Source organism: Ixodes scapularis, unplaced genomic scaffold (genome assembly GCF_016920785.2).
Source record: "Ixodes scapularis isolate PalLabHiFi unplaced genomic scaffold, ASM1692078v2 PGA_scaffold4__175_contigs__length_147842914, whole genome shotgun sequence".
NCBI lineage: Eukaryota > Metazoa > Arthropoda > Arachnida > Ixodida > Ixodidae > Ixodes > Ixodes scapularis.
This window is the reverse complement of record NW_024609879.1, coordinates 140,715,849-140,736,140: the sequence shown is the minus strand read 5'-3', so window position 1 is coordinate 140,736,140 and position 20,292 is coordinate 140,715,849. Positions and strand designations below refer to the sequence as shown.

Genomic DNA, 20,292 nt, shown 5'->3' with positions numbered 1-20,292 from the left:
GGTGCCACAGGACCGGAGTAAAAAACGGGACGGACAAATCAAAGCTCCAGCTTTGTGTTGTCCATCCCGGTTTTCTTCCGCCCCTAGGATAGCGTGTCAGTATTGAACCAGCTGGCCTGCACACCTACTTTAGTTTCAATTATCCAATCTCCAATTTAAAAAAAGAATACAAAAACAGTGAGGCTGCACTTTTCAACCGGATACTTCTACATGCTGAAGTAATAGGGCGTGGTAAAGCATCCCATATCACTGCGCTGCATGCATTTACTATTCGGTCATACGTGCACTGCACAGCCGCGACTGATCATGCAAAATCCATGACTATGACGTCGATTGACGTCATGCCCGACGTCTCGTGCTCCGCCCTTTCAGAGCGCCGTGGCGGGAGCAGCGACGCCCCTGCAACGTGGAAGTTCCCGCCTGGCTTCGAGGCCCTGCGTGAAGCCGCTCTCCGCTGCGCAGGAAAATCAGCAGGAGGAATACGGTACGGGGACCCGTTAAGTGCTTGACGCGGGAGTATTCACTATGAATATCGTCACCGTTATTGTCATCGCATCTTGGTTAATGACGGGAAGTGCCAATTTCCCTGGATGTTAAGTTACCATTATTACAAGATTTGAGGAAACCAACCCGACGAGGAATAGCGAGGTGGAAGCCATGGGAGAGCGCTGTGTGTATTTTTAGGCAGCGTGAAGTTAGTTACCCCCAATGGTGCGACTGGTATGTCCGCTGTAGGTGACAAATTTACCGAGTTCGATAGCACTGCTCGGTCGGGATCCTTGACGCGTGCATCGGGCCTTAGTGATAGACGACCGCCCGCAGGACCGATGCTCATCCAGATCAAAACGGGCAGGGGTAGGCATATAAACCCGGAATCCACGGGTTCTGCGGCGTGCATGAATTATTGTTCGATGCACAAGCTTGTTTAGGGCAAGTGTCATATCGGAATACAGAAATTCATGAGGGAGGGGGAGGCAGACCGCCCCGAGTGCCGCTGACCCTAGTGACGCCACTGGACCTAAGGCATCAGGGCATCGGGTGAACGGTTCATTTGGTAAGGGGTGACTTTTCTTCGTCCGGTGACGTGCGCAGATCCCGGAGAGGGCACCTCGAGCCAGACGCGGTACCCGAAGCGGAGCCGCAAGTCCGTCAACTACGCCGAGTGCGAAGTTCCCTCGGAGGACGAGTTCTTCTGTGAGTGTCCAGAAGTTCGAGATACACGGACAAGATCTCGTGCTCCCTTCCCTCAGTGACACTCCATGCTAACTTCAAAAGCTTAATTAATTATAATGGGGCTACAGAAGTGTGTTGCTCACTGTTGTCCGTTGTGCAGACTGCTTGGAGTGCGGCGAAGACCGGCACGGCGACTGTCCCGTCCACGGACCGCTCGAGTTCGTCAAGGACACACCGGTGAGAAATTTCTACGACTTCCTCGGTGTCTGGCGCGCATCGAGGAGGCATTGTGGGCTTTTGAAATGGCAGGAACGCGGGGAAGCTTCAAAGAGACGGTGGAAGGAATCTGTGTTGGGACAAGAGGGACTTCATGGCGTGATCGAGTTTTCACTTTCGGGTCCGGGTGTTACCAGTGTACGTCGATAACCTCCCTTGAATTCCGCGTGCTACCCGGGAAAGTATACACGCGGGTTTCGGTTGCTCCAGCACCAGACTGGACATCCAATGATAAGAATCTGCGAACTCTGGTGTACTATACTATTAAGTCGTTATCCAGAGTGTACATTGGAGACAATACACTTCAAGAATCGAGCGTCTATATTTTAGTGATTACATTGGAGGATATCCAGAAAACCCTCGATGGAAACCATAAAAAAGTCTAATTATCTGCTACCATAATATTCTGTCAGTGTCATTGATGTGAACCATACCAAAAGTGGTATTCCCGCCTGCAAGTCTCCTAGTTTTAGCGTAGCTGGATGTGTCAGGAAGTATCCGATCCTCGAGCGTCCTATACAGATCACGGGTTTGCAATCACAGCCCGAAATGCTTACAGATTTAGTTTTAGTACATATTTTCTGTTAGATTTACAAAATCACAACTGAAACCGAAGTTTTGTCGCCCCGTTCGAAAATAAGTAATAGTACAAACAAATACACGTTCGTTTTTGTCACCCTCGCTGATAAAGTCCTTAAAGACGTGAGCTCTGTTTATATAGACCTTTTCGTTTTAGTAGTTGCGTCACTGGCGGATAGAGGGCGCTGACGCACCCGGCGCCATTAGGTTGCTTCAATTTGTTTGGTTTCAATTTCAACGTCAACGCTGCTATGTTGCTGTTCTACGTTGTTTTTGCTTAATTTTGTGATACGAATATTTTCCTTGTAGCACACAACCAATGAAACAGTTGTATTGAGCCACTTCGAGGACTACGAGGTGTATTTTAGCCTGAATTGTGGGCTTTTTTTACCGACTCCTTTGATGTATCTGATTATGTTCGGTTGGCAAACGTCTGACTGAGATACAGGGAAGATTACCATCGTCACCGGCCGTACCGATGACACCAGTTTCCAGAAAAGAAAAAAAAAACTAATGAAAAGACTAGCACGTGAATTAAAGAAGCATATCGACAGTTTGATTAGCATTGTGCTGAATCGGCCAGAACAGATGAACTCGCGAGTTTAGTACTCACTGTTTGGTTTTCGTGGGTACCCAACTTTTAGTGAACATCGCAGACTAACGAAGTGTCGCGTAATGACGCAGATAATTGATATAAACAAGTAGTATCGTCTCGGCCTCTTTTTCTTTTTAATTGAGTACTCGAGCACGTCTTCACAGGCCAAGTGGGAAATCTATTAAATTATCAACCCTCTTAAAGTACTCATAAACATCATTACGCGATATTGGCTCTAGGAAATAAATGATTTTTATATTAATCTTTGCTTACTCAAGATATAATTTAAGTGACAGGCCCGTCAAATTAAATATGGCATGCATTTGTGTTCCGTGAAATTGGCCAAATAAAGTTAAAAGTCGCAGGAGAAATACCTCGGCAAGTTTAGCTGAATTCTAGCGCTAGGCACCACTTCACGGACCTGTGTGAGCAAATATTTATTTGGTTGAACAAAATCGCTTCGTAAATTTCGGCGTCGCCAGCCACCAAAAATAAACCTCTATTCGCCATCGACAATCCTGGACTCAAGTGATTGTTATGTGGACGGCTCTGTTGTTTGTTGTCGTTGTTTTTTTGGCGTCAAATATTGCGGACCTTAGATACTCGCAAAAAAAAAAAAAAAAGCACACACACACTAAAAAACATTGTTATTATTGCGTATGTGACGAACCCAAACCGCGTTTTGTATTTGCAAATAGAAACGAAGCTATTTCTTTGTGCGCGCTATTCTAAAACTCGCTACTGTTAAGGGTCTGTAGCAGTTTCTTACGCGGGAAGTCTCAACCTTCGTGTTAAAATTAATTAAGTGGATATCACTGGTTATCTGAATATAATCAATAAATAACTTAAATGACTGTCGAAGTGGGAGCGATCACAGTATACAATTTCTTAAACTTCATAAGTAACCGACCGACCGAATGTTTACGTCGCCAAAAAGGTCGAAGACCTCATACATATGTAGGTCTGATTATGAAGGAACATATCGCCTGATATTGGCGAACCGTTACATCTAGTCTCAGATAAAACACAAGTTAAACGTTCGTTGTCTATCTCCTCCTCAAGTTTCCTGACCTAATCAAAAGAATCTGTTTTCGATATATGATGAATGCAACGAACGCTACTTTCAGGAAATACAGATAATCTGCTTGCACTGACTATTCTTGACGCCTTCCGATCCTAAATGCGCGATATAAATATACGCGCTTCTGACTGAGAATGTTCCGCCACTATTAGTAAACAAACCCCAGCTATCATAAGGACGTTTCTACCCTCGTGATGTGATAGTCGTCCAGTAGACGTATCGGACTACAGTTTCCGAAGTAAGGCAAAAAAAGCGCGGTGAAACGCGACGAAAAACACGAATACAACGCATCCGCCAAGGCGCAGAGGGGAGAACGGAGCAGCAAGTTGAAGCAACCTAATGGCTGCCGCGTCACGTGATTCCAAGATGGCAGCGCCCATGCGGAGGAGGATGAAAAGGTTACAACGTCATATCCGTCCCCTCTGATTAATTCAGGTTCCCCCGGGGGACCCCCAGCGCGCGAACAAGACCCTGCCCGAGGGTCTGACGCTGGCCCGGTCCTGCATCAAGGGGGCCGGGAAGGGGGTCTTCACCCTCAGGCCCCTCCCGGCCAGGCTGTGCTACGGGCCCTACGAAGGCGTGCGCTTCACCGGCTCCGGCGGGGGCAACGGATACACCTGGAAGGTGCAGTGCTCCCTGTGGGCTGCGTGAGCATGCGTAAACTCGAAGGGTCTGAACCTGAAAGGGAGGATGGAATTGTCGGGGTACACACTATGGAATACCATACACACTTATGGGTGTAGCTGGTCTCAAGGATAACATCCTAAGGGTGTTACAGGAACAAGTTTAGAGCGCTAGAAAACACGCTAATACTTTGTGCTCTGGCGGTGCGGCAACCTAAAAATACTTTTTTACTAGCAACAAGGTACAAGCAGTACGCATCACCTTCAGGTTGCACTCGCACAGATAGCACGAAAAGCCGACAATTCAGAGATACCCATTCCCAGATGAGCGCATCCGAAATTACGGAAGTTACAAGTATGTTTCTTTGTTCTCGTCAGTACCTCAGTTATAGCATAAGAACTCGAAGTTCAAGAAATGTATCTCCAAGTAAACACTAAATCAATGATAATCTGATTTAGTTGCCAAAACAATCTCCTAGAAATGTTTGAGGCGGGTGCAAAACTGATGCGTCACCGCGTGCACGTGCCCGGATCCAGGTGCGTGGCCGGGGCGGCTACCTGGTGGACGCCCGGCCCCTGTCGGAGTCCAACTGGATGCGCTACGTCAACTGCGCCCCGAGCGAGAAGAGCCAGAACCTCGTGGCCTTCCAGCACAGGGGAGGCGTCTACTACCAGACAAGGGCCAAGATAGCGCCGGGGACCGAGCTGCTCGTCTGGTACGGGGACGAGTTTGGCGCCGAGCTAGGACTCGTCGAAGGCAAGGACGGAGCCCAGAAGAAGCGTGAGTGGGGGACATCGGATGGCAAGGATACGCTGAGTTTCGAAGTTTGTCATTGCGATAAAAATTGGCAGGAGTGCACTATTTGTTGTGGAATCACAATGCATAAAAATAAAAAAAAAGTATTTTTTTTTTTTTTTTAATTGGGATTTGAAGGTACGGTACTCTCCTGAGATATAGTCCACCTAGAATAGATAAAAAATTGTATGAAAATGAGGAGTGGTCTACCTGTCCGTGTGCAGTCCATAAAAGTTGAAAACACAAATGCTATTTTTAGATAATGTGTCTATCAAACATGTTATCCCGGCGAGGGGGCAATGAAACAGAGATGACTGTACTTCCCAGTCAGAAATGTTCGCTTATATATCCTGCCCTAGCTAACCGGGCGCATTTACGCCAAGGGCATCATTGATCCGAACGCTACGATTAGTAAGCGTGGGCTATCTTTCGGTGTTTTAAAGGGGGTTTTGGGGGGTTGCAACGATTTCCGGACTTCGGTCAAACACTTGTGGAAGTTTCCCTCTGACAATCCTAAAGTAAAGAACAGAAAACCAATTTCGACTGCGTGTCAATAGTTGTTATGTAAAAAAAAAAAAAATCAGCCTTTCCAATTTTGGCACCCCTCAACTCACTCCCAGTCTTCGGTCTCACCTGGAACCCCTCCTTGTGACGTAATTCGGCGTGCAGTGTAGCTTCCCCTGGGCTCTCTCGGAGGACGCTTCCTTTCCCTCTCTCTCTCTGCTGACATTAGCGGGCCTTAGGCTGTAGCTTAGAGCCGAGCGAGGTCATGTCATCTTTTCGCTGTAGTTCCTTCGGCTGCCACTCGTTGCTGCAGGGGGGGGGGGGGGGGGGGGGGGGGGACTTGATTTTTGCTTTGCGATTATGCAGCGGAATCGCGACATTTTTTAATGAAGGAGGTGTTTTCTATGACCTCCAGGACATGATAAACAACGTAAAAATTACGAGATGCATATTTTTTTAATCTTAAAATCGTTGAACCCCCCCCCCCCCCCCCCCCCCCCCCCCCTTTAAAAGAAAATAACAAAGCCATCCTAAAATGGGGGGCGGGTTACCTTTCGGGGGAGGGGCATCTCTCGGGATGTTACGGTATACTGTTCCCACTTAACACTGTGCACCCCCCGGTCTTGCTCGTCCATGTGCAGGCCAAGAAGATGCACCGTCCGTCGAGGGGCCAGCGGAGAGCTTCGCGTGCGGGGACTGCGACAGCGTCTTCGCTTCCCTCGAGCACCTCCAGGGACACCGGAAGAAGATGCACGGGAGGAGAGAGGGCAGGCACCGATGCGGTCACTGTCCCTACTCCAGCGATAAGAAACCAGACCTAGTCAAGCACGAGCGCACCCACACGGGAGAGAGGCCCTTCGAGTGCGGCACCTGCGGCAAGGCTTTCACGAGGCAAGGCCACTTGACCACGCACCAGAATGTGCACACGGGCGAGCGTCCTCACGAGTGCGCCGAGTGCGGGCAGAAGTTCGCCCTGCTGGCAGACTTGAGGACGCACGAGAGGACGCACAGCGGAGAGCGGCCCCACGTCTGCCCAGAGTGTGGCAGCGGTTTCGTTACGAGAGGTCACCTCGCAAGGCACAGGCGAACCCACTCCGGCGAGAAGCCCTATGCCTGCCACCTGTGCTCCTACAGGACCTCTGATTTAAGCTACTTGAAGAGCCACGTGATTCGGGTGCACTCGAAAGAGTATCCCCACAAGTGCGGGGACTGCGGCAGAGGATTCGTGCTCCCATGCGAACTTAGAAGCCACATGAGGAGGCAGCACTCCTCCGACGACCAAGAGCGGTAGATGGACTCCGTGATGGGCGAGGGGGGAGGGGCACCGATTAATAACGACACTGGAAAACCCGAAGACAAGGGTGACACCGGCGAGTTCTTCTTTTGCTTTTTAATAAATACATTGTACATAGAATTGGCCTTGGCTTACTGTTCCCCACGAGCGTATCGTCCAAAAGGGTGACTTTCCCGAACCGTGGGTGTAAGGGTCGACGAAGGCTGTGCTGTGGGCCGTTAGCACGAGAGGGACTTGGCTGGTCTACGAAAGCGTTGACGAACAGTTCTCGCAGTGGTGGGCGACTTCGAAAGTCGGCCGTATACTTTGCGATGCGAGGCTGAAAACGCGCGTTTTTAGCTGAGAGAACCGGAACGTGCGTTTCGGGCCGGGACGACTATCGGAGAGTGCGGTGGTTGGATGGGCAACGTTAGACCACGTCTGGCGGAATGATCGTCGGCGCTGTCCACATCAGGGACGGCGGTCTGACTCGCCTCGCGAGTTCTAAGAAAGAGTTTGCTCGCGTCCGAACCCGCCTGGCGTTTGGTCATGAGATATGCAAGGATGAAAATGCTGCGTCATTTGCGCCAGATTGCTCCATAAAGGGAAGTCTGCTACATCTTGCGCCAAAATGCCATTTTTGTTAACAATTGCCCCAAACCTGCCCCGAGAAAGGCTTAAAGCAAATATATATATATATATATATATATATATATATATATATATATATATATATATATATATATATATATAATGAAAGTGGAGGAGATCCAGGAAAGGCCTTTCTTTACTGCACCGACGTTTCAAGCGGGGACCGCTTTTCTTCAGGGTGAATGGTTGTGAAATGTCCTCTTCTTCTTGTTGATGTTCGTGTGGAAGAGGAAGAGTTACTATGAAGGGTATTAAAAATATTCAGAACAGGAGCAAAAAAATTATCGTAAATCTTTGAAATTAGTAATTATAAACAATGTTGATTCAATTCAATAAAACGAAATAAATTGATTTGTAGTATTTGGCACAGTCTTTGTTACAGCTCCTAAGCACCCCCGAGCAACCGGAGCGCACACAAAAGTAGCAATGAGGATGTGTTCGGGATTAACACCGCTTCGAGGGCGGAGATCTAGACAGTACAAGGGTGCCGTGGCGGTTTTTTATGAAGTATTTATGTCATATCTGAATGATGCTTACGCGCCCAAGAATTTAACACAGCGGAAGGATTACCACGGGACGCACGCTCACGAGGATGTTCACGAGAGGCGTGGAACGAGCTCACGATGGAAGGCGCCTTTGGTGCAACAATGTCATCGACACGCTCGGCTAGTACCGTCCGTGCAAAACCAAAATAATTGTGTGGCCTCGGCCCTACACACAGCGTGGCAGCCAAGTGAGCACGCCTGGACTTGCAATAATACCACAAGCAACCGAATTGAATTTGTGAATGAAAAAAGCCTCCTTCAACTCTCTGTCGTGATCAGAGCTAAATCCAGATTCCAGAAGGATGACACGTATTTTTTCAATGCTATGCTCTTTAAGATGCATGTGTTTTGAGAAGGGGAGCGTGGGTAAGGACTTGATATGAGACTTGTGATTGTTGAAGCGCAACCGAAATGAAGTACTGGTTTGTCCTATATAATCCATGTTACATAGTTTACAGCGTAAAAGATAAATAACGTTACGCGTACCGCAGTTGAGGTTACCAGTGATTTTGAAAGAAAAGCCAGAGTTCGCGCTAGTGACAAGATTGGTGGTTTCGACATATTCACAAATTTCACACCTGGGCGTCTGGCAAGGTCTACAACCAGAAACGTCAGAAGTTCTATTTTTCTAGTGCACCAATATGTCCTTAAGGTTTCTACCTCGTCGATATACCACGCGTGGTGATACCGGAAAAAGGGTGCGTAATTTATCGCTTTGCTGCAAAATACTGTGATGTTTCCTGAGAATATTGTTTAAATTTGGAAGGCGGGCTGAATATGTAACCACCAGGTTGGCGTGCTCGTTTTGTGACATTTTGGGTTGGGGTTGATTGATAACTTGCTCTCGGTCGAGAGCACGTGCTTTTTCGATGGCTTTATCGACAATGGCTGGTGGATAATTCTGCTTGGATAGCACGAGTTTCAGATTGCTGGCGTTGCGTTCGAATTCATCTAAACTGGAGCATATTCTCCGGAATCTGTGAGCTTGAGAAAAGGGAATACTTGTTTTGCAATGTTTAGGGTGGGAGCTCTTGAAGTGCAGGTACTGTTGACGGTCCGTCGACTTCCTGAAGAGTTTTGTTGTAAGAGCATTCCCGCTGATCTCGACTGTTACGTCAAGAAAATCAATGCTCGTTTTAGAATAACTGTGCGAAAACGTAATACTGGGGTGGAGACCGTTGAAATCCCGAATGAAGTCTGTGAGTGCCGACTCCCCGTGTGCCCATACCATAAATATATCATCGATGTATCGCTTATAAACCAGAGGTTGCAGAGAGCGACTAGACAAGAAGCGTGACTCTAAATCGGCCATAAAAAGATTTGCATAGTAAGGGGCCATCTTTGTGCCCATTGCAGTTCCCCGAGTCTGTAGAAAGTGTCGTCCTTCGAATTCAAAGTTGTTGTGTTCTAAAACTAACCTGAGAAGTGTTGCGAGGACGTCGTTGTTGACACGAATTGTTGGAGGGTCGTTGTTATACGCCTTGATTACTGCTTCGATGCCATCCTGGTGAGGGATGTTTGTATATAAGGACGCAACATCCATGGTGACCAGGATTGCGTCAGTAGGAATTACAAGTTCTGTTATTTCTCGAAGAAAGTGATTTGTGTCCTTTATGTATGATGGCATCGTAGGGGGAAGGTTCATAATAAGGAAATTGACAAAGCTAGAAATTCTCTCTGTCACCGTGTCTATTCCGGATACAATTGGTCGTCCTGGATTTCCTTGTTTGTGAATTTTAGGTAATGTGTAAAAGCGGCCAGCCTTTGGATAGGCCGGCTTCATTGCTTTATGCATCTCCTCCGAAATGTCTCCATTATCCAGCATTAAGTCCAAAGTGTCCGTTATTAGTTTAGTGAATTTTTTGGTCGGATCTGCTTGAAGTTCTTTGTAAAATTGTTGGTTCATTAGCTGGCGAAATCCTTCATCTTGATAGTCTTGCTTATTCATAAAAACTATGGCTCCTCCTTTGTCAGCAGGTTTAATAATAATATCATCTCTTGAGCTGAGTTAACGCATAGCGATGCGTTCAGCAGGAGTGAGATTGTGACGTAGACATTTTCGTTGTTGATAGTTTCTGATCACATCACGCTGTACCGATTCGATGTACAAATCAAGGTACTTGTCGCGTTGCTCTTTTGGAGTCCATGACTTATTCGAAGTATTAGGAATGCGCTCTCTGGTGTCTTGCGGATGATCGTGGAAATACTCTCTGAGTCTCAGGTTTCTTGCGAAGTTATCGAGGTCCTTATATATTTGGAATTCATTGTATTCTCCTGACGTGGGGCAGAAGCTGAGGCCTCTGGAACACAATGAGAGTTCTGTGGCGGATAGAATAACACTGGACAAGTTTATAATATTCAGCGATTGGATGATCATTCCTCCGGTAGATGAGCACTCAGTAGGTGCAACGTGTGTGCATCGTTGTGGTTGGTTCGAGGTAGTGAGTTGTGAACGGGGTTGAATGTTAGTATGGTCATCTGAGATATGGATCATGTCCGTACGGCGAGTGACAGTGTTAGAAGGAGCAGCCGATAATCCTTCCACATTGTCGCGTGCCAACTTTTTATTTTTTGTTACGTTAATTTCATTTAGTCTTTTTCGCTCGTATTCTTCAAGCGCGTTTTTCTCGGTGTGAGATAATAATTTGCTGGACTTGTAACTATACTCTGTGACGGCAAGGTCACCGGCGCGTCGTTCACTATGTTTGACAATAACATTAACTAAATCCAGAGATGCTCTTTTTAAGACGTTATTTCACTCATTCATTTCTCCTTCGTTAAGGGTATTCATGGAAGGAGTCAAATGTAAGCTTAGTCCCCTAGGCGCGGTGCCACAATTAAGATACCTACGGAGTGTTTGAGCATGAAGGTGAAATCGTATTCTCTTATCTATAATTTTGCGTGCCTCCATAAAACATCTTGAATGATGTTGCTCGGGGGTGATAGTACCTGTTGTCCCAGTGAGTCAGAACGAACTCCGCAGATTGTAGGGGTGACGGGGCGTCGGGTCAGTTGTCGGAGCAGAAGGGATTCCCGACTTAGGCTGGGATCAAGATGGAGGCAGGCTGGGAAATTCTTCCGAAGATAGGGCAACGCATGGACCCGAAGGAGCCCGCGGAGTGGAAGGAAGAGGGCTCTGCGCTGGAGCACTCATGGGCTTAGACTCGATTACCCTGGCCGGTGTCCGGGGACCAGGCTCCGGGATACTTGGAGCCGGATCGTCGGGGTTCCTTCGCGCGGCCGAGGCACTGGTAGATGAAGATTCGGGTAATATGCATTGTGCCCGCAGAGCGTCAGGGCTTCTTCGAAGAGTTGTAGCCCTCACGGCCGCAGACACAAGACCAGCGGGCTGTGCCTGAAGAGCTCCAGGGCTTGTTTCCGTTGCTGGGGGAGAACCAGATGGATTGAAGTGACTTCTCGAGCTAGGCGAAGCAGCAGTTGGAAACCTGTCAAGCCAGTGAGAGGTCCGGTTGGTTCTGCCATATCCAAGCACAGCCTTGAAGTGCTCCGACAGCAGTGCGACGCCTTCAAAACTAGTGTGAACCCCATCGGCCGCAAGAAACCGCCATGGCGGAAGTTGGTGAAAACCGTGGTCTATGAAGTACACTCTCGCGAGATCTCCATAGCATAGTCTCTTCATCTCCTGGTTGAAGTTACGAGCTTCGTAGTTAAAGCGGCGAACGAAGCTTCTATTCATGTTGCCCTGCGGCGATTGGTGTGGCGAGGAAGCACGAGGCTCACGTGAATGCTTCGCAGTTCAGGGCGACTTCGTTGTAGTTGCCGTATCATCCAAACGTAGTCCCTGCACACACGAGCCGCACCATTCCGGACAATGTCATTACTTCCGACATGAAGTATCAGTCTGGTTATTCCTTGCGGCAACTTGACTATTAGGCTGGGAACGTCCGCGATGCGAGCACCACGACAGGAAATGAACCCCGGCGAGTCGCCGGCAAGGGGGTCGAAATGATGAAACAAGTATTTCGTCTGAGAGTCTCCAATGATCGCAGCGGAGAAGGCGTAGGGAGGAAGATTTACCGAAGGCCGATCCATGGATCCGGCAGCCGTCGTGGTCATGCACGGTAAGAAGGTTCAACGGGCCGGTTGGACGTAAAACGAAAGTGGAGGAGATCCAGGAAAGGCCTTTCTTTACTGCACCAACGTTTCAAGCGGGGACCGCTTTTCTTCAGGGTGAATGGTTGTGAAATGTCCTCTTCTTCTTGTTGATGTTCGTGTGGAAGAGGAAGAGTTACTATGAAGGGTATTAAAAATATTCAGAACAGGAGCAAAAAAATTATCGTAAATCTTTGAAATTAGTAATTATAAACAATGTTAATCCAATTCAATAAAACGAAATAAATTGATTTGTAGTATTTGGCACAGTCTTTGTTACAGCTCCTGAGCACAATCACCCCCGAGCAACCGGAGCGCACACAAACGTAGCAATGAGGATGTGTTCGGGATTAGCACCGCTTCGGGAGCGGAGATCTAGACCACGCAAGGGTGCCGTGGCGGTTTTTTATGAAGTATTTATGTCATATTTGAATGATGCTTATGTATGATGCCATCATACATAAAGGACACAAATCACTTTCTTCGAGAAATAACAGAACTTGTAATTCCTACTGACGCAATCCTGGTCACCATGGATGTTGCGTCCTTATATACAAACATCCCTCACCAGGATGGCATCGAAGCAGTAATCAAGGCGTATAACAACGACGTCCTCGCAACACTTCTCAGGTTAGTTTTAGAACACAACAACTTTGAATTCGAAGGACGACACTTTCTACAGACTCGGGGAACTGCAATGGGCACAAAGATGGCCCCTAACTATGCAAATCTTTTTATGGCCGATTTAGAGTCACGCTTCTTGTCTAGTCGCTCTCTGCAACCTCTGGTTTATAAGCGATACATCGATGATATATTTATGGTATGGGCACACGGGGAGTCAGCACTCACAGACTTCATTCGGGATTTCAACGGTCTCCACCCCAGTATTACGTTTTCGCACAGTTATTCTAAAACGAGCATTGATTTTCTTGACGTAACAGTCGAGATCAGCGGGAATGCTCTTACAACAAAACTCTTCAGGAAGTCGACGGACCGTCAACAGTACCTGCACTTCAAGAGCTCCCACCCTAAACATTGCAAAACAAGTATTCCCTTTTCTCAAGCTCACAGATTCCGGAGAATATGCTCCAGTTTAGATGAATTCGAACGCAACGCCAGCAATCTGAAACTCGTGCTATCCAAGCAGAATTATCCACCAGCCATTGTCGATAAAGCCATTGAAAAAGCACGTGCTCTCGACCAAGAGCAAGTTATCAATCAACCCCAACCCAAAATGTCACAAAACGAGCACGCCAACCTGGTGGTTACATATTCAGCCCGCCTTCCAAATTTAAACAATATTCTCAGGAAACATCACAGTATTTTGCAGCAAAGCGATAAATTACGCACCCTTTTTCCGGTATCACCACGCGTGGTATATCGACGAGGTAGAAACCTTAAGGACATATTGGTGCACTCGAAAAATAGAACTTCTGACGTTTCTGGTTGTAGACCTTGCCAGACGCCCAGGTGTGAAATTTGTGAATATGTCGAAACCACCAATCTTGTCACTAGCGCGAACTCTGGCTTTTCTTTCAAAATCACTGGTAACCTCAACTGCGGTACGCGTAACGTTATTTATCTTTTACGCTGTAAACTATGTAACATGGATTATATAGGACAAACCAGTACTTCATTTCGGTTGCGCTTCAACAATCACAAGTCTCATATCAAGTCCTTACCCACGCTCCCCTTCTCAAAACACATGCATCTTAAAGAGCATAGCATTGAAAAAATACGTGTCATCCTTCTGGAATCTGGATTTAGCTCTGATCACGACAGAGAGTTGAAGGAGGCTTTTTTCATTCACAAATTCAATTCGGTTGCTTGTGGTATTAATGCAAGTCCAGGCGTGCTCACTTGGCTGCCACGCTGTGTGTAGGGCCGAGGCCACACAATTATTTTGGTTTTGCACGGACTGTACTAGCCGAGCGTGTCGATGACATTGTTGCACCAAAGGCGCCTGCCATCGTGAGCTCGTTCCACGCCTCTCGTGAACATCCTCGTGACCGTGCGTCCCGTGGTAATCCTTCCGCTGCGTTAAATTCTTGGGCACGTAAGCATCATTCAAATATAACATAAATGCTTCATAAAAAACCGCCACGGCACCCTTGCGTGGTCTAGATCTCCGCTCCCGAAGCGGTGCTAATCCCGAACACATCCTCATTGCCACTTTTGTGTGCGCTCCGGTTGCTCGGGGGTGATTGTGCTCAGGAGCTGTAACAAAGACTGTGCCAAATACTACAAATCAATTTATTTCGTTTTATTGAATTGGATTAACATGGTTTATAATTACTAATTTCAAAGATTTACGATAATTTTTTTGCTCCTGTTCTGAATATTTTTAATACCCTTCATAGTAACTCTTCCTCTTCCACACGAACATCAACAAGAAGAAGAGGACATTTCACAACCATTCACCCTGAAGAAAAGCGGTCCCCGCTTGAAACGTCGGTGCAGTAAAGAAAGGCCTTTCCTGGATCTCCTCCACTTTCGTTTTACGTCCAACCGGCCCGTTGAACCTTCTTACCGTGTATATATATATATATATATATATATATATATATATATATATATATATATATATATATATATATATATATATATATATATATATATATATATATATATATATAATATATGTATTACCGCATCTTTACGGTGGTGAATGATGTTGATTGGGGCGAAGCTCGGGTGGTGCTGATGATACTGATTTTGGTCATAGGTGGTGCTGATGGTGCCGTTTTCATTCATGTCTGTAGGAGAATGTGTGGTTTTCTTTTTTTTTTTTTTTTTAAGAAGACAGATGGGATGGCAACTCAGAACCCCCAACTCCTTTTTCTTCTTTTTCTTGACACTGATTTTGGTCATAGGTGCTGATGGTGCCGTTTTCATTCATGTAAGTAGGAGAATGTGTGGTTTTCTTCTTTTTCTAAGAAGACAGATGGGATGGCATCTCAGAGCCCTTATTTTTTTTTTTTTTTTTCTTGTTCTCGTTGCTGAACTCACGAGCAGGAGCTCGTGAGCTCGCGCAGGGGCACGCCGGACGTTTTTTTCCTTTCTTTTTCTCGCTCTCGCTGCTGAACTCACGAGTAGGAGCTCGTGAGCTCCTGCTCGCGTGCTCATGAGCAGGGGCACGCCGAACGGCGGGGAGCTTTTCCCCCAAAAAGCCAAATCGGCGCGCGCCTCGAAGAAAAGATGGCATCATGGCGATCGAGCGATCGTGACCACTGGTCGTGACGAACTGCTGGGGGGCTATGTTGCGCTTTTTGCACTCCCAGGAGACTAGGGAGAGGGAAGTGACGTCAACGACACAGCAAACGCAGATTGGATGTTGATTTCGTTTTCTTCTGTCAACATCCAAACTGCGTTTGCTGTGTCGTTGACGTCACTTCCCTCTTCCAAGTCTCCTGGGAGTGCAAAAAGCGCAACATAGCACCCCTGGTTATAGGTCTATGCATAGAGAAAGTCGTCCGCTTCTGGCGCAGGAGTTGCGGTGACAGCGACGCCGAGCTCCGATTGCTTTGACTGAAAATAGAGTGGGTACACCTTCCACTATTTTTTTGTTTTTCGATCAGCCAATAAGAGTTCGGCGTTTTGACATCATCGCAAGCCCTTTGCAAGAAGCAGACGAACTTACGCTTCGCATTCTCATGAAACATCTTGTAGGCGAACCTTGCGTTGCACACCTTGATGACCGCACACCCGTTGAGTTGGTCCAGCTAGATGTCTCTCGTGCCTTTGACCGGCTCCCCCATCCTGGGTTGTTGGCGAGTGCTGAGCTAAAAGGGCTGCGTGGGCCCCTGCTTCGCTGGCTCGGTTCCTTTCTCACTGGCCGTACCCAGCGAGTCATCTACCGAGGTGCTTCCTCAACAGCTACTCCTGTCCTGGCGTCCCACAGGGCAGCATCCTTGGCCCTACCCTATTGACCATTTTCATCGACAGCATTACAGATAACTTGGCCTCAACTCCTATCCTATACGCCGACGACATCTCTCTGCTCCAACCCATCCGCTCTCCTGCTGATTACGTCAGTCTACAGGCTGACCTAAATCGTTGTCTGGACTGGACGCAGCTGCACCATCTCCCCATCAATGCAAATAAGTGCTCGACAGTGACTTTCACTAATTCAAGTCGCCCACCATTTTCTCTCCAACCACCTCGTCTAAAACATGGGCATCACGTGATAAGCCGAGCCAGTACGGCTGTGGTGCTTGGAGTCGAGCTGGACTCTCGGCTGAACTTTTCCACGCACACAAATCGTACTCTACCCAGGTCTCGCCGCCTGCTAGGTTTCGTGACGCGCGTGACCACCGGAATGCCGGCGAGTGCATTCCGATGTCTGTACACAGCGCTCGTTCTTCCTGCCCTTGAATATTGTAGTGCCGTGTGGTTACCCCAGTCACAAGCACTTCAAACAAGTCTCGCCAGCGTTCAACGCCGTGCAGCGTACACCTTTTACCGCCGCACAACACCTAAGAATGAGCAACTCCCCTACGTTGTAATTTCCTCCACCGAACTGCTCCGGCATGCCTCCTGGCAACCTCTTGACTCAAGAGTACGGGCCTCAACAGTGCGACTAATGTGCCGCGTCAAGTCCCCTGGCCACCAGGAATTGCCCTTCAGTCCGCGCCTGAACAAACGAACAGGCCGTCTTCAGCCACTCCTTACGCGCACGCAACGCCACGGCTCATCTTGGCTGCCCCGTCAGCAGCTCTATGGCGTCGGCTTCCATCTGACCACACCAGAACTTTCCCACCCGACGCCGACAACCTCAAGACTATAATGAGGGCTGCCCTACGGGCCACGTAGTGCAGCGCCAGTATAGGGTGTTTTCACTGACGTAATTTCGTCCACCATTTTGTTGTTGTGAGCTGTCTGGCGTGTGCCAAACTCGAGCATTCCAAGGATTTACATGCCCCCCCAAATCCGTAGAGCACCGCTGACATCATCTCAACCGGTTACGATGTAATCCTTCAATGTAATAAATTTCTTTGAAAAAACAAACTAACAACAAAATGGCGAATTGACGTCATGTGCAAACAACCTATTGACACACGAACTAACCCGTGAACAACTATGAACAATAGGACCCAGGCTGGGCCCGCAGGCCTTTTGGTATGGGCAGTCTGCCTTCTGCGGCCCTTGCAGGTCTGGATCTCCTAAAATATATACAAATAAAGCATTATTATTATTATAAAACTGGGTTTCGGCAAACAGGTGCCCCGAGTGAAGGCGACCGAAAAAGTGCCGCGCCTCCGAAAAAGGTTGCGCGCGCTCCTCGCTTCTGGAGCGATACTTTGCTGAAACCTCACCGAGGCCTGTCAAGCACCTGAAGGAGAAACGTGGATGCTGCCGCTCGACGTCGCTATGACCTCCGACCTTCAAACAAGGAGCACGTTGCAATATTGGTGAAGCCTAGCCATAAAAAGTTTAAACGATGTTGTGCCCAGCGTGACCGCAGATCTGTCTGGCGATTGGTGCGCGTGACATGTCACGTGTGAGATGGATGGTTGATTGTAGAAGAACTTCTTGCAGGCTTGCGCGCACTCCGTCCGGTAGGTTTTATCAGACGAAGGCTAGACTGTGCATTCTAGCACCCCATAGCTAGACGAAGGCTAGCTACGGTCACGTGATGTGGTCACGTTGGGCGGGACAAGTGAGGAGAGCAAGGAGGAAAATGCGAAAGAGGCGCGGCGTCAAGAAAGCATGGCTTGTGGAGGCTACGCGGCTGGCGTCATGCCCTCTCCTACCCTTCTATCCTCCTTGCCTTCGAAGCAGAGCCAGCTTTTGGAGGAGTCTGATTTTTGGCCGATCTCGTATTCGAACCAAAGCCGAAGAGACAAACGTCACTGCACAGGCGCGGATCGCGCGGGAACTTCAAATTTGGCTTTTGGAAAAGTTGTTTACTTCACGAATACTGCGTTCAGAAGTTTTGAATATTGAGGATAATGTCCATGCATTGTTGTTAATTGTTTCAGATAATAATATAATAATAATAATTAGGGGTGTCGCGAACCGGCCGCGGTTCGAGTTCGACCAGGTTCGACTTTTTCGAACTTTTAGTGGAAAGTTCGTCGAACCTTGTATTGAGGTTCGACTCGTGTGCGCATGCGCGACAGGCTGGCCAGTTGGCTTCGGATTGGATGGTAATGGCTAAAAGATGAATTAAGTGCAGCGCTGATCCGCTGTTTCAGTCAGTACAGTACAAAAATTTAAGTTATTAACTTCTTTAGTGAATAAAATTAGTTTCTTTCAATTGCAGCTGTTCACAAAATAAAATAACCCTTTGCATAAAAAAAAAAAATTCTCCAAACCTAGACATACTTATATCAAAGTCTGGCCACACTGTCCACAAAGTCGAACCCACTGGTCGAACCGTTCGTATCTGGTGAAAAGTTCGAAGGTTCGTCGAACCGGTTCGACCAAGTCGAACCCCCAAAGTTCGACCAAAAAATCTGGTTCGACAAAAGTTCGCGACACCCCTAATAATAATATAATTTTGGCCTTTCCGTGCCTCTTTTATACCTCCGGCGAAATTAAGTGCGATTGTGTAGATTTTGAGCGACTGGTTTCAAGGCTGGCATAAAGCCACAGTAGAAGTTAAACATTTAGATGTTTTACTTAATACCACTGTCGACCTAGTCATTTGCTCAGGATTGAAGGCTTTCTTCCACCATTTCGATAGGAAGATTGGAGGGGCGGAGGGGCGGCGAGGCGTTCTTCCATCTTCCCATGGACACGTCGCTTGCTTTCTTCTCTGCGCCGGTCGCGGATGGCGGGCTTCGGGTTCATTGTTTGGCGACAATGATAGCCCTTATTTCCTGTTCGCGGCTGCTAGCCATGGAGGGCAGAGTAGAATCGCTGTTGGGGGTCCAGGGAAGGGGGTCAAATTGTTTAAAGGGCTCGAGGTAAGCTCTATCGTGCGCGGGGACATCCTTTGTCCGTAACCTGCCTCCGTTTCTTTTTACGTTAAAGGGATACTACAACGAAATTTCGGCACTCATTTTTTGGTCTATATGTGTTCAAAGGAGCAGCATCACATCGAACAAACCAATATCTTGTTAAAAAAGTCACAAAAAGGAATTTTAAAACAAATTAAACGATTAGCAAAGAGCACCTGGTGGATGTCGCTAACGCCTCGCTTCCCCTCTCTTCTCCAGCATTTCGTCTGCTTCCTCCTCCCCGGCCCGTCTTACCCTCGCCCTTCGTTCTTAGGTTGCAACGGTTGTCTCGCCTCCGGCCACGAAGAGAGAAGAGGGGCAGGAGGAACTCCCCGCTTCCCGAGATTGCCTTTTGTGTGTCGCAGAAGTCGCTATTGTCCCCCTACAAGATTACAGAAGATTAACCCGTCCCTCAAAATTCGTACAAAAGCAGCCGCTTCGGTGGCTGGAACGACTAGGCCATCCTCTCGACGTCAGCCTCGCCGTAGTTTTGCTCGTCTTGAGACGACCTACGTCTCGATTGCGTTGGATGTCACGTGGTCTCCGCGGGGCCTCCTCCGAGCGCTTGCCAGAGTGGGCCGTTTATAACGAAAAATACAGCCACCAGGCTCTAAATAGAAACGTGCGGTTGTCATTTACGGATATTGTGGATCATATTCAACCTATTTTTGAACACGACGGGAATATTTCAACTTTCGTTGAAGTATCCCTTTAAGACCTCGTTTTATCTTGTGATGAACCCAAGGAGGTTATAAGTACTAGGAGGGGTGCGCGTGACATGTTACGTGCAAGATGGATGGTTGATTGTAGGAAGATTTCTTGCAGGCTTGCGCGCGCTCCGTCCGGTAGGTTTTATCAGATCGAAGGGTAGACGCGTAGGCTAACTACGGTCACGTGATGTGGTCATGTTGGGCTGATAAGTAAGGAGAGGAAGGAGGAAAATGACAAAGAGGCGAGGCATCAAGGGAGCATGACTTGTGGAGGCTATGCGGCCGATATCCTCTTTGGATGAACCGCAGGGGATGGCTACGGGCCGAGTCTGTGACACGGCCCTGGCGAGGCATCTTAACGCAACGCAAAGTATAGTGCATCAAAGACTTGGATAACGCAAGGCACGTAGCCTCTGTCCTTAACATAAT

General features: G+C 47.8%; 2 protein-coding genes across 5 annotated transcripts in view; both read left to right on the top strand.

Annotated features, from left to right (window-relative positions):
• The window catches only part of LOC115311041 (histone-lysine N-methyltransferase PRDM9-like), a 56,841-nt gene extending 49,923 nt beyond the window's left edge, over window positions 1-6,918 (top strand). For both annotated transcript variants that reach the window (XM_040213764.1, XM_040213766.1), the window contains one exon: window positions 6,269-6,918. In XM_040213764.1, the coding sequence (XP_040069698.1) occupies window positions 6,269-6,918 (650 nt within the window). The remainder of the gene's footprint in view (window positions 1-6,268) is intronic.
• LOC115318783 (histone-lysine N-methyltransferase PRDM9-like) overlaps window positions 1-20,292 on the top strand; it is an 83,048-nt gene that overhangs the window by 8,586 nt on the left and 54,170 nt on the right. The window lies entirely within an intron of this gene.